This window comes from Panicum hallii, chromosome 2 (assembly GCF_002211085.1).
Source record: "Panicum hallii strain FIL2 chromosome 2, PHallii_v3.1, whole genome shotgun sequence".
Classification (NCBI taxonomy): Eukaryota; Viridiplantae; Streptophyta; class Magnoliopsida; order Poales; family Poaceae; genus Panicum; species Panicum hallii.
The window spans coordinates 4,307,576-4,320,232 of NC_038043.1; the positions used below are offsets into that span (position 1 = coordinate 4,307,576).

General features: G+C 47.0%; 3 protein-coding genes across 3 annotated transcripts; all 3 read right to left on the reverse strand.

Moving 5' to 3' along the window:
* Positions 1–3,226: 3,226 nt before the first annotated feature.
* Positions 3,227–5,216, reverse strand: LOC112881561. The gene is made up of 3 exons (XM_025946305.1): positions 4,919–5,216; positions 4,725–4,816; positions 3,227–4,007 (listed from the first exon to the last, which is right to left on the reverse strand). Exons 1-3 carry the CDS (start codon positions 5,192–5,194, stop codon positions 3,887–3,889), a joined length of 489 nt encoding a protein of 162 aa, XP_025802090.1. The 5' UTR covers positions 5,195–5,216; the 3' UTR covers positions 3,227–3,886.
* On the reverse strand, positions 4,806–6,244 carry LOC112881560. The gene is made up of 2 exons (XM_025946304.1): positions 5,949–6,244; positions 4,806–5,858 (listed from the first exon to the last, which is right to left on the reverse strand). Exons 1-2 carry the CDS (start codon positions 6,111–6,113, stop codon positions 5,451–5,453), a joined length of 573 nt encoding a protein of 190 aa, XP_025802089.1. The 5' UTR covers positions 6,114–6,244; the 3' UTR covers positions 4,806–5,450.
* Positions 6,245–6,485: 241 nt separating this feature from the next.
* Positions 6,486–10,710, reverse strand: LOC112881559 (uncharacterized protein ycf45). The gene is made up of 9 exons (XM_025946303.1): positions 10,173–10,710; positions 9,660–9,874; positions 9,356–9,506; positions 9,040–9,231; positions 8,582–8,744; positions 8,117–8,418; positions 7,616–7,792; positions 7,372–7,530; positions 6,486–7,002 (listed from the first exon to the last, which is right to left on the reverse strand). Exons 1-9 carry the CDS (start codon positions 10,587–10,589, stop codon positions 6,700–6,702), a joined length of 2,079 nt encoding a protein of 692 aa, XP_025802088.1. The 5' UTR covers positions 10,590–10,710; the 3' UTR covers positions 6,486–6,699.
* Positions 10,711–12,657: the final 1,947 nt, after the last annotated feature.

Here is a 12,657-nt window from a genome sequence, read left to right on the forward strand (position 1 = left end):
CGGGATGTCGTCCACAACAAGGGTCCTCGTGTGGCCTATGGCGGGCATAGGAGCCATCCACGAGAAGGTGAGCACGCTAAGAAAGCCGGCGCCAGCGAGCAAGGATATGGACGTGTCGGTGGCGTTGCCGCTGCTCTCATCGGTTGCCTCGTGCGCCGATCAGCAGAGGCTCCTCGGAAGCATAGCCGCGTCCATCCCTCCTCCCGAGGAACCCGGCTAGGAGTAGAACCACTGCTACAATAATAAAGATGGCGTCGAGCGCCCACGACCGGCTGAACATGAGAGCCCGTCGAGGCACGCCACCGTGTGGACACCGACGGCGACGACGGAGAGCAGCATGAACAGCGCCCGCCAGAGCTTGAACGGCGCTGGGAACCGCTCCTGGTGCAGCTGCCGCCCGAAGTCGAACTGCATGGACGCGGCGAGCAGCAGCCATGGTCCAAACATATGTTAAATACAAGGAGAAATATTAGAAAAGAGAGAAAATATATTTAATAGCAAAGAAATTACGTGTCATATATTTGGAGGTATATTTTTACGAAGTTGATGTTAGAAGTAGTAAAATTGGGAAGCGTGATGTTTAGAGTGTTGGATATGCAATTGTCTCTCAGAGACCGAGTGACCGAGCAAGCAAATGGGTCGTGTGTTTTTCTATACGAAAGAACCTGGCTGGAGTTCACGGTGTGCGTTCGGATTTTGGGCTGGGCCTGGCGCCTGAGCGGATGGGCTGCAATGTCCCTAGTCCTCTGTCGGTCTCTCTCTGTGTCCATCGTCCGTGTCACACATGAAATGGCTCTGTTTATATTTCTTAAAAAAAGATGAAATGGCTCTATTTATTTTTCTTAAAAATATGAAATGGCTCTATTTATTTATTTTTTAAATGAAGTGGCTCTGCTAGTGCATAAGGCCAAGTCTGCTGACAAATTTTTTTTGCGATTAAGTCTGCTGATAACATGTTTCGCATGAGGTCTGATTTATCCACTAAAAATTTCAGCAGAAAATACAACCACCTCTGCAGTCTGCCGCCTACCAGACTGCGTGATAGAAAAAATCTATATAACCCTCTAATATTGTACACCCTGAGCTACCCAAAACCATTTAATCTCCCCCCTAAGTGGTTTTCCTTAGTGGTTTTGCCTTGTTGGCACATGGTGGGGCCCACATGCCAGGGCTTGAATGCATTACTATAACTTAAAACAGTTATAGGGGGTTATTTGCAAAAGTGTAAAGACATAAGAAATATATGAATATTTATAGGGTTATCTAAGCGCCTTTTTGAAAAAAAAAGGCTTTCTCTTCCCTGGATTGGCTGCCTGGTTCACTTGGCCGAGGCTTCTCGGCGCCCGACGGCAAGGTCTGCAGCTGGGTGGGTGCGGAGGCGAGGCCTGCGGCTGGGCGGGAAGCGGCTCGGCGGGCAGAAGCGAGGCCCGCGGCGGGGCAAGCTGCAGCGTGGCAAGTGAGGGCGAGGCCAGCGGCCGGGCGGGTAGCGGCGCGGCCGGCGGGAGTGAGGCCCGCAACAAGGTGGGCAGCGGCATGGCCGGCGGAGGCGAGGCCAGTGGCAGGACAGGCGGGGGTGAGGCCAGCGGCTGGGCAGACAGCGGCGCGGCGGGCGGGGCGAGGCCCGCGCTCGAGAGGGCAGCGGTGAAGCATGTGGCGGCCGGGCTGGCAGCGACGAGGCCGCCACGCCAGGCTGCAACGCGACGACCGGTCGGGAGAGCCTATCACCGTGGGCGAGTCAAGCACAATAGATGAAAAAGGGGAAGGTTGAAGAAAGATATGACAAGTGGGTCCATACCAGCATGGCATGTTATGGTGGTAAAACCGCCTAGCAAAACCACTAAAACGGGTCATTTGAATGGTATTGCATAGTTTAAGGTGTATAAAATCCGGTTTTATGTTAGTGGGGTGGAATAGTCCATTTGCTGTAGATTGAGAGGTTATGTAGACTTTTTCCCTACGTGATTGTGTCCAGTGCTAAGAGTCTGCATCCAAATCTATTGGCTCCCAGCCTCCCATGTCCCAGCTACGAGGTTCGGATCAAGTTCCACTACCATTTGATCTTGTCGCCAGCAGGAACGCTGTTTCTGGACTTCAGAAACTTGTCAGCAGCATCACCGACACATCAACCTTGCATAAAAGAGGAAATGAGAATTCTGATAATTCAGTTCTCAAGTTGCATACAAAAGAAAAACTGTTTAAGCAAGCTCATAATGTCAGAACTAGAAATGCAATTGATAGTAAAACCATTCCTGAAATATAATACGGGATAGCTCGTACGTGAGGGGATCGAAGTGTGAGAGAGAGAAACGCGAGGAGGGGAGGAGGCGGTGGTAGCTCACCTGCCGTAGGATACGGTTGGGGCGGCGGCGGCGCCGGCCGGTGGCTCGTGAGAAGAAACGTATGGGTACGGGAGGGAGCGCCGTGGGAGCGAGAAATTTGGATATTTGACATGCAATTCGTACCTCTCATTTTTTAACATCGAATTATTTCAATTTGGGGATTATGTCTCTTTTTTATGCAAAATTACAAGCCGAATTCATACATTGGCGAGAATTCAAATTGACTCTTTAAAAGGTCTTCTGTGTGAATTGTGGAGTCTATTGCTAGTAGTAATTTTCTTTTTTCTTTTTTTTTTTGACTTTGCTAGTAGTAATTTTCTTGGTGTTATTTTAGGATGGGGTAGTTTTGATGTAGCGTGTCTGCGTGTAGCAAATTTCTTGTACCAACAAATTCAGGATAACCAAACTCTACCGGACCTGCAAATTCAGGCCCAAATCGGATCGGGCGCCAACTATTTTCAGTGCAAAAATAAATGTTTTGACATCACATCGAGCTCGATCTTTTTCAAGCCACAAAATTGTGAACACTCTTCGAGCCTGTCGAATATCACCTTGGAAGAAGTTCTCGAGCATTAGGCTGCCATGGCGATGCTAGAACACTCTTTTCAAAGATGAAATGGCTCTAATAGTATCATGAGTTCCCATTTGTCCACCCAAATTTACTGGCCCCCAGCTACGAGGTTCAGAACACCTGGGAGCTAGAAGCTCTTTGATCTTGCAGTCTACAGGACCGCTTTGTCTGGACGTCAGAAACTTGCTAGCATCAACGACACATCAACCTTGCTCAGGAAACGAAACGAGAATTCAGTTCTCAAGTTCCATACAGAGGAACACTGTTTAAGCAAGCCTAGTAACAACACAACTAGAAATGCAATTGCCACTAAAATTAAATCATTTCAGAAATTGTACGGAGTAGCATTGGTTACACCGGGAACATGCGTGCAATTCAGTTAAATCACAGGAACAGGATGCGACTTAATGCCAATAAAGCAGCACAGTTCCTGACTTCAAGTCATATGCAGTAAATAAACCATTTATTTCAGCATTGAAAGTTCTCAAGTATCGTACTGGACACGAAGCTTTTTTTAGATGTTCTTGAGATTAGGGACCATTTGGTAGGGCTCCGCCTCCTCTGGTGGAGCAGCTTCTCTGGCAGAAAAGAAGTCGTTTTGAAAAATATTTGGCAAAACAGCTTCACCCTATTTTCATTAAGGATTAAAGAGGTCAAATGTCCAATATGCCCTTAGCTATTTTTTATTTTCTCTTCCATTCTTTTCTTTTTTATTTTCTTTCCTTCCATTCTCTCTCATCCATTTCCTCCTCCCGTGCACCTCCTTCGCCAACGCCCGCGCCTCCTCCTCCTCCCACCAGCGGCGGCCTCCGCCCGCGCCTCCTCCTCCCGGCGGCAGTGGCCTCAGCCCGCGCCTTTCTGCTTGCGTCGCCAGCCTTCACCCGCGCCTCGCTGCCCCTCGCGAGGACAAGGAGGTCCAACAGCGCGCGGAGCCGTGTGGAGCCACATTTTCTGGCTCCGCCTCCATCCCTAGGCTCTAGAGAGCGTATTTTGGGGGCTCCTCCGGTGGAGCCGCCTCCCCGCACCCCGTTTGGCAGGGCTTCGCGTGGAGCTGGAGCTGGAGCCGGTTTTGAAGCCCTGCCAAAGAGGCTCTTAATCTGCACATGAAGCTAACTTGTATAGTTAAATGAAGTAGCTGTTGAGGCACCATGTTGCCAGCTAATAGCTGTAGCAATATAGAACAGGCCTATAGCTAAACAGGACAGTCATTTTTTGTAGCACTGATAGATCACACATCAAATATAAATAAACTCTGCACAGTCATGCAATTAACATCAACCATATAGTTTTGAGGTTAATGCAGAGAGCTTTTAATTTTAAACTCTCTATTACCATGCATTGCTGGTAACATCTCGAAAATCTAGTCTTTCAGTATAAATAAACATGCAGTGTACTGAAGGGGAGAAAACACAGAGAGCAATCACTCACTAGTGAAGCCAAGGAAAAAGAGTCCATTATATATATAAGGAGACTTATAATTGTGGAACACAAAGGTAGGATTTGTCAGATTTAACCTTGATCCAGAGCATCATAGGTTCTGCAACTACATTCATCGAGTCTAGGAGTAAAGCAGCTTACATATGCATGTCTCAGCAGGCTTGATGTTGTTAATTGGACCACAGAGGCACAGACATGACAAATCCAAGCAGCAACAAAATGTCACTTACTAATTCTACTAGATGTACCCAGTTACTAGCTTACTCCATACTTGGAAGATCTGATTTCAGATGAACATCCCAACAAGTAGCCCACAAGCAACAATGTTTCAGGGCTTATTTTCAAGCACTGACAACTCCAAGTAGTAGGGAACATACCGAGTGATGCACCGATAGCCATGTCCAAGAGTGCAGAGATGACTCACTTCCTTGCTGTCCATGTGATATGATATCAGCTTTCTGTTACAGTGCTGAACAAGATAAACCAAATTGTGATCTGGGTGAATTGCAACCACATTGTAGTCTTTGAATACTTGGCAACTCCTCTTCCCAAACAGATGAAAAAAGCTTACAGTGTCCTTCAGGACCCATTGTTTTGTATCATAGTCCTCAAGAACCCAGATTAATTCATTTCTCCTCCCTTCTTTACAACCAAGATCAAACATTTCTTGTTGAAGATATATGTAGTGCAAGCGCCCTTGGGATTGCCCAACATAATCAGACAACGGCCAGTCCTCGCCCGCCTGAACTGGTGGAGGGATGATCTTCTGTATGTTCCCTTCCACATCAACTGAAACTAACTGATCCTTTCCCTCATACAAGATGCAGCATGCCATTAACATATGCATTGGGTGAGTTTGGTGCTATGCGATAGTAACCCCAGTCACACTTCTTGTGACTCCACGCCCCAGTTTTTGATGAGTAGGTGTGCACTGATCTGTCGCCGATCTCCATCCAGAATTGGACCAAATGGAAGCAAGAATCGTTGGCTGGATCAAAAGTCAAATAAGTGAACGTACATCTAGCAAGCAATAAGAGAACTTGTCCGGCCAGAACTGGTTACGGCCACCCATTGCTCAGTGGCGGGGTTGCACACAATGTAGCTCACTGAGGTGTCCGAATTGCAGGGGCGGCCAAAGAGGAGGAGGCCATTGCAGTAGTGCAAGAGCCTGATGTTCTCACTGCGACGAAATGCCCATACAAGCGTGGCCAGTTGTCGCCGCTGCCGCCGCCTCCATCGTTGCTGCTATCTTCGCAATCCCCGTCCTTGCTGACGCTGTCGTCGCCGCATCTGTCGCTATCGAAGAAGAACCCTTCCAGGGTCTGGGGGAGCTTCTTGCGGTGGAGGGGGTCGGCGATGAGGTCGCGCCAGGCCTTGGACACGCACTTGAACCGGCAGACGGACTTGGCAGGGACGCGGGAGAGGATCTCCGCCAGGGGGTCGTCAGGGAGGCTGGCCACCGCGCCCGCGCACCTCTTGAAGCAGTCCATGTCCATGCCACCGAGAGCAACCTGCGAAGCGGGGGGTCGAGATGGAGATGTGGGGGAATGCGCGTGCGCGACAGAGAAAAATGCAGCGACGGGGAGGCAAGCGGAACGTACCAGCTGCCGGAGATGGTCGGGATCGACGACGTCGTAGCTGATCGGCGCCGAGGAAGAAGACGAGGAAGCGGAAACGCCCGAGGAATTGGGGAATTTCTGGACCCTAGCAATGTGCACCTCTGTCCCGCGAACAGTGGAGCGAGTGGGAGGCAGGAGGCTGGGCATTTCTGGAAAACTCTGGGCTTCAAGGGGGCGTTCTGCAAAATAAATTTATGGGCTGGGCGCCTGGGCCTGACGCCTTGACGGATGGGCCGCAAAGTTTCCAAACCACGCCTTGTCTTCGTCAACATCGCCCCAGAATGCTGTAGTTTACACGCAAAGGATATTCAATTTTGTCTGAATTTGGAGCAAAATTTTTTTTTCTGAATTTCGAAAAATATGCCTGTGCATGAGGATTCTCATATGTCCTAATACTAGCACTATCAAATGCGTCCCGCATAATTCAAACTACCACCCGATCTTTTAATGTCATACTCATGTGACATTGTCTTCTGACACAACAATACTGCATCCAAACAGAAGTGCATCATGAACATGTGAGCTGACCCGACCCGGCTAAGACACCGGAAATGGAATGGATTTTATTCCAGCAAAAGAATGGAAGGCAATGGCAGTTAGCCTTGCTCTTTCGATTCTTCAACGTTCAACACTATTTACAACACTGCACAAGGCTGTACAATAAGAACAATGAGAAGCGAGAGGAATGATGTACATTGTCGACAATGGTGATCAGAGAGTCAATCAAGGTGGGTCACTTTGGCAGAAAGGGCAGCCGAGAAAAACTTGAGCCGCCACCATTCTCATTGACGATCAAATCTGATCCGGTTTGCTTAGTGGGCTTTGACCCCCGACTGTCTTTACTAGAACTCTTCTTGGTTATTTTCACTGGAAGGATCTGTAACCTCGAATTGGAGTCAGTTCCGAAGGTTTCAGCAAGCAGCTGGTAGCTCTCTACAAGCTCCAGCTGCCGAGCCACTATTTCTGAACATCTAGGGAGGAGCTCAACTGGCTCTCCGCCTGGAATTACGATGTACTCGATTGCAAGCCGGGCCTCCTGCATGTGTACAGAGAGTAGAATGTTATTATTTCAGTGTTTAGAAGCTCCATCTTCCATGAACTGGATCAAAAAACAGAGATAAATAGTTGTCACTATTAATGTATTAGCTGAGTATTATAATTCAGAAGTAATACTACGACGACAGCATGTACAAGCCATTCTCATTATGGAAATAGAATATGTAGTATGAATAAGGAGCTGTGTAGTCGACATCTTATAGAGGCTGAAGGAAAGATGAAATGAGAAAAAATGTTCAATCAGGATGGGAGATCATATTACTTCCACCGAGACAATCAATTTAAAATTGGAAAGTATAATAATATATTTAAGTTATCTTAGGAAGCAATCATGTGGTAAAGTGATTACCTCCAACGCATCAATTTCCTCCAATGATGGCTTACGTTTCGGAGCATCATCCTCAATCTCTATCTCTCCCTCCATAACCTTAGGTTGCTTATGTGATGGTGAACTGTCCCTTCCAACAATCATTCTGACAGCCTTTACTATCTGGGCCATCGTATTAGACTGCCATATATAATAAAAAACAGAAGTCTGTTAGTACAAGAACAATCAGGGTAGATAGCACAAACTGAGTGGACCATGTGATGACCTTAACGACAAATATGGGAAGCTTGTGGTATTTAGCAACATTGTGAATCCAAGGATGCTGCTTCATTTCAGAACTTGATGCAAGAATCACATCAGCTGCTCCAATGTCATCTGTTACATCTAGTTCATCATCAAAACCCATCACTGTTGCTACTTGCAATATATCAGCTTCTGAAATCTGGAAGCAGGGCAAAGAAATATCATGAGAATTTTGTTCCTATGAGAATTTTGTTTCTCCACTGCATTGTATTAATTACAGTATTAAAATACTGCATGACTTGTTCAAGGAAAATACTGCATGAATTAAATTAGTATTGAAAATTCAGTGTTCTCTGCTATGAAGGATTATCATAAACAAGATCACAGAAGCAGAAAACAAATTATAAGATTCATGAACGTGACCAGCATCAATAGCCATTCAGGTAATATCAAGTGCTGGGTTACTAAATTGAGTACAACAAAAGTAAAGCCAACAACCCATGTGTTCCATCTCATCTCTTACCTGGTATGTGTATACACGGACTAGAGACTTTCCAGGCACAGATTTCTTGCCTTTTGGTTTCCTTGAAAAAACAAAATCATCACCAAAGTTAGCATCCGATGGCATACTCTTGCTTTTCGTTTGCCTGGAGGGAGCAAAATCATCTCTAAAATTGCCTTCAGATGACATTGTTCTGGCGACCATCTGTTCCTGATATAACGGCAATTGTTCTATTTCACATTCTCTATCAGGTATCACCAACGGCATTTCTGACTCGGTAGACTTATTATGCATCTTGCGAGCTTCAAACTTAGGAGGTTTCCCTGTACCAGAGGATAAACATAAAGTGAACTGAAAGACACACACTGTTGGAGTTGGAAAGAAGAAATATAACCTCAGATCTTTAGAGGCCAAAAGATTTCAGTGAATCCTTCTAATTCAGGCGCTGACTCAGGAGGTTTAATTGCTAAATAATTGAGCAGTTACCTGCAAGAATAGCGTCCACTGTAGTTTCTAACTTGTGATGGACTCGGCATTCAGTCTTCGATATTATCTCAACAGCGCATGAAAATGTTGGGGGACCTTTTCTCTCAAGAATAGTTTTCTGGACTTTCCTCCTTTTTGCTTCCTCATCACCAAGAGTCACACTCTAAATAATAAAGTTAAGATTATTATTGTCACTAACAGAATATCCAAGTCATTTTAACAGTTGAAATAGGGTAAAATGTTACAAGTCTTCACATCTAGAATATGATATAGACAAATTTGAAAAAAACAAAAAGTAGATATACTGGGATCACCATGGTTTAGAATCTAAAACTGTACTAAATCTGTCATGCCAAGTTACATCACTAATTGATTGACTATTGCACTTTAATGACCACCAGAAAGATGCTAAGTTTCAACAGCACACAAATCAATTCAGTAAACAGGAAGAAATGCACCTCAATCCCACCAACGAGCATTTGCAAGCAAGGGTTTTTAATTATGCTCTCGATTGTCACCCCATGAGCAGTTCCGACTAGTTGAACACCTCTCTGAGCAATGGTGCTAGCTGCCATTGCTTCAAGTTCCGTACCAATCTCATCAATAACAATGACTTCCGGCATGTGATTTTCAACAGCTTCAATCATTACCTACAGAAAACAAAGTTTCCTTTCTGTCACTACACTCACTATAGTGAAGCTTTTAAGAGAATGATCAAGACAATTCCTAAAGGAATATATGGAATTGTATCAAAGAACAACTCTGAGAACCTACGTTATGCTGCATGGTAACTTTGGGAACTTGCATTCTCCTAGCACGTCCAATGCCAGAGTGAGGTACGTCACCGTCACCTCCTATTTCATTAGATGTATCCACTATAACCACACGTTTCTTACCTTCGTCCGCCAAAATTCTAGCTATTTCCCTGTATTATTGAAAGCATCATCAGCATCACATTACAACATTAATTAAATTATATTGATCTTCTAAACTACCACAACAAATTAATAGATTTGGCTGTCATTACGTGGAACCATCTGCTGATCTAGAGAAGCAAAATGCATATTAGGTGATGTACCTGATCAGAGTAGTTTTCCCAACTCCAGGAGGCCCAATCACCAATATTGAACCACCGCTCACCACCAGATCACGGATCATCTCAGCACTACCAGATATAGCTCGACCGACACGGCAAGTCAGGCCTATTATCTGTGCCTTCCGGTTCCGGATAGCACTGATCCGATGCAACGAGTGGTTGATCCCAGATCGGTTGTCCTCAGAGAAGTCACCCACCTGTGAACAAACACAAACTATCCAACTGAGCAACTTCGTACAGATAGGGGATTTCCAATTATGAGATAGCACGCATCATGATCAACCACCGTTCATCACTAAGGAGCAGCTAGTCCATTTCAAGACACTGGCAGTTACTTATGAGTTATGATCCAGAGCCACTTTTATGTACAGAGAATTTAGTTCAATTGCTCCCAAAAAAAAAGAATCTAGTTCATTTGCCTTCTCCCCATTTTTTTTTATCAAAGTATGAAGGTGCATCCAGCAGGCAAAATTAAATCACAGGCAGAGCGAACACCTTGGAGACGGCCTGGCGGAGGTCATCGGCGGTGACGGGCTGGTCGGAGATGACCCAGTCCCCGGTGGGGAACCGCGCGATCGGGCGGCGGCCGAGGTCCATGACGACCTCCACGAGCTCCCGCACCTCCGGGTGCTGCGCCAGCCCGCGCCGCATCCTCGCGGGCACCACCTCCAGGAACGCCTCCAGCTCGCCCCGGGGCCTCGCCGCCGCCTCGCTCGCACCAGGCGCCTGCGCCGGCGCCGGCGCCGCGGCGGCGCCCCGCAGCGGCGCGCACAGCCGGTCCCCGGAGGGCCGGCGCACGGGCGGCTGCTGCGGGACCGCCGCGGCGCGTGGCCGCGCCCACGGCCGCCGCCGCGGCGAGGAGCGGCAGGCCGGGCGCGCGCGAAGCGGGGTCGGGTTGAGCGCCCTGAGCATGGTGCGGATGCAGGCTAGTGATGGGTGGGGGTAGCTTGGGGAGGCGGGGAAATGGCGCGCGGGTATATGTAGCGGGGCGGGATATTTCGTCGAACAGGTGGCGCGCGCGGGGAGGGGAGGAGGTGGTGGGGAAGACGGGAGGGTATCGGAGGAAGGAAGATTCCGGGGGAGTACTGCGACCCACCCCGGCCGGAGCAGAGAGTTCCACCAATGGCGGGGACGTGAGGGACTCTTCCAGGCCGTTAACCACAGCGCCATGCTGGGTAGGCGCGGCCTATGGACCACCATTTTTTTTTCTCCCTGCTCGATTTATAAGCTTTCATGTGCTCCTTTTAAAACCGAAGTATTTAGAGTTGGAGCCTTGTTTGAAAGGAGATTGGATCTAGAAGATCCTAATCTTGCATTAGCAGAGAATTTTCTCTGCATCAGGTACATATGATAAAAGAAATGCCAGATGTTTGTATATGAGAAAGAAAGACGAGATGACACCAAATAGTGATATTAGTCTTGTAAAACAACTAAACACGCCATGTTTCTTTTTCTCCAGGAGCCAGTATTTACAGGAGCCAAGTTTGGATACATGTAGTGGCCATGGTGTACTCTCTACAATTATTTTTTCATCTATCTGTGTGGTGTTATTCATGTTGGGCGGGCGGCTCTAGATTGGTGTAATACTATATTTTTTTTCAGAGGGAAGGCCGCAGAGGGGCCTCTAATGCCAGTGTCGGGGTTCGAACCCGGATCGCCGGCTTAGGGGTTGGCTCAAGGAACCACTCGGGGTCACCAGCCCCTCTACTATGTTCTTTCTTCGTATGCTATATCAGTAATCCATTTCTCGAGTTTAGTGTCAGCTTATTTTTTTCCCAACAATGATATTAATGCATTATGGATCAGCCAAACATGATGATGGTTCTTTTAACAAGGAATCATGATAGGTTCCAAACAGTATAACGCGAGTGCGTGGTCCATAGGCCATGTCCAGGGGGGAGATGAGTTAGGAAGGGGGTAGATGCTCGTGGGGCTCCAGGCATCAAGTTCTGTGGACGAGAGAGCAGAGCGTTGCTTTTGGAGATTGGTCTCTCTCTCTCTCTCTCTCTCTCTCTCTCTCTCTGCCAACCTCTCCCTTTGTCCTCTTCTCCTCTTTTCCGTTGGCCCGCTTCAAGGTTTTTTGTTTACCGTTCCAACGCGACGCCTGCCTCTAGTCCTCTACAAACCAAACTGGAGGCCCTCCTTGGATGAGCAAGTCGCCTGCATGCCCCGCAAGAATTTGCATGAGCGGTGGCGAAACAAAATCTTGAATCCAAAGCACGTGCTGTGCAAAGCGGTATGCATGATAAACGGGTCCATTTGAACTTAGACACGTACTCGTCTAGATCAAACCAGTCGGGTCCGGATGCTCAACTAAGCTGCCGAAAAAAAGACGGTTCTGATTGAGTATGTCTGTTAATCAACTGTCACCAATATTTAGATAGACAGACCTACCTGACATAATCGAAGTACTCCCCTAGTCAGTTATACTTGACGTTATAAAAAAAGGGTCAGATCATTTTAGCTTGATTTTAACGTCAGCTATAAATACTCCTATAATTGGAGGAAATACGTTATGAATTTATTTGTGTTGAACCCAGAAGTGCTCAGAAGTTCAAACAAAAAGAGCCTGAGTAGCGAGGAAAATGAGGTTTGCATCGAAGTAATAGGACGGACTTAGCAGAACAGTTCAGATGCCAAAAAAAAAATCAATCGCAAAAGTCAAGAGAAAAAATAGATACAAAACAGGAAAAATGCTCACATGGAGAAGCTGAATGCTCAATTCCATGGTTGCGAAGTTGAGAGGCATTCCGATGCGATCAGGGTACGCCGACCTGTTGTGCTGCTATTGGTTGCTCGGCGCCTTTCACATGCTCAGTTTCCAAAAGCTGAAAGCTACCGGCCTGAATGCGAGGTCATGACGTACGTCGCTCCACGATTGGGGGGGTTGGGGCTATTTCATTATCTTTTCCACTGGTTTAATTGGGTGTTTTTGTGTGGACTGAAAATATGATGAATTTTGGAGCTATTGGTCTTGGAA

What these genes read in the sequence shown, in the direction of transcription:
- LOC112881561 (XM_025946305.1), bottom strand. Translation starts at nt 5,194, where the DNA reads ATGCATATGTTAATGGCATGCTGCATCTTGTATGAGGGAAAGGATCAG. An exon ending in AATGGGTCCTGAAGGACACT is followed by an intron (nt 4,817 to 4,918) that starts GTAAGCTTTTTT and finishes TATCTTGTTCAG; the next exon opens with CACTGTAACAGAAAGCTGAT. An exon ending in GGCTATCGGTGCATCACTCG is followed by an intron (nt 4,008 to 4,724) that starts GTATGTTCCCTA and finishes CTTCATGTGCAG; the next exon opens with ATTAAGAGCCTCTTTGGCAG.
- LOC112881560 (XM_025946304.1), bottom strand. Translation starts at nt 6,113, where the DNA reads ATGCCCAGCCTCCTGCCTCCCACTCGCTCCACTGTTCGCGGGACAGAG. An exon ending in CCGACCATCTCCGGCAGCTG is followed by an intron (nt 5,859 to 5,948) that starts GTACGTTCCGCT and finishes CCCGCTTCGCAG; the next exon opens with GTTGCTCTCGGTGGCATGGA.
- LOC112881559 (XM_025946303.1), bottom strand. Translation starts at nt 10,589, where the DNA reads ATGCTCAGGGCGCTCAACCCGACCCCGCTTCGCGCGCGCCCGGCCTGC. An exon ending in TCCGCCAGGCCGTCTCCAAG is followed by an intron (nt 9,875 to 10,172) that starts GTGTTCGCTCTG and finishes GTTTGTTCACAG; the next exon opens with GTGGGTGACTTCTCTGAGGA. An exon ending in AAGTTACCATGCAGCATAAC is followed by an intron (nt 9,232 to 9,355) that starts GTAGGTTCTCAG and finishes TGTTTTCTGTAG; the next exon opens with GTAATGATTGAAGCTGTTGA.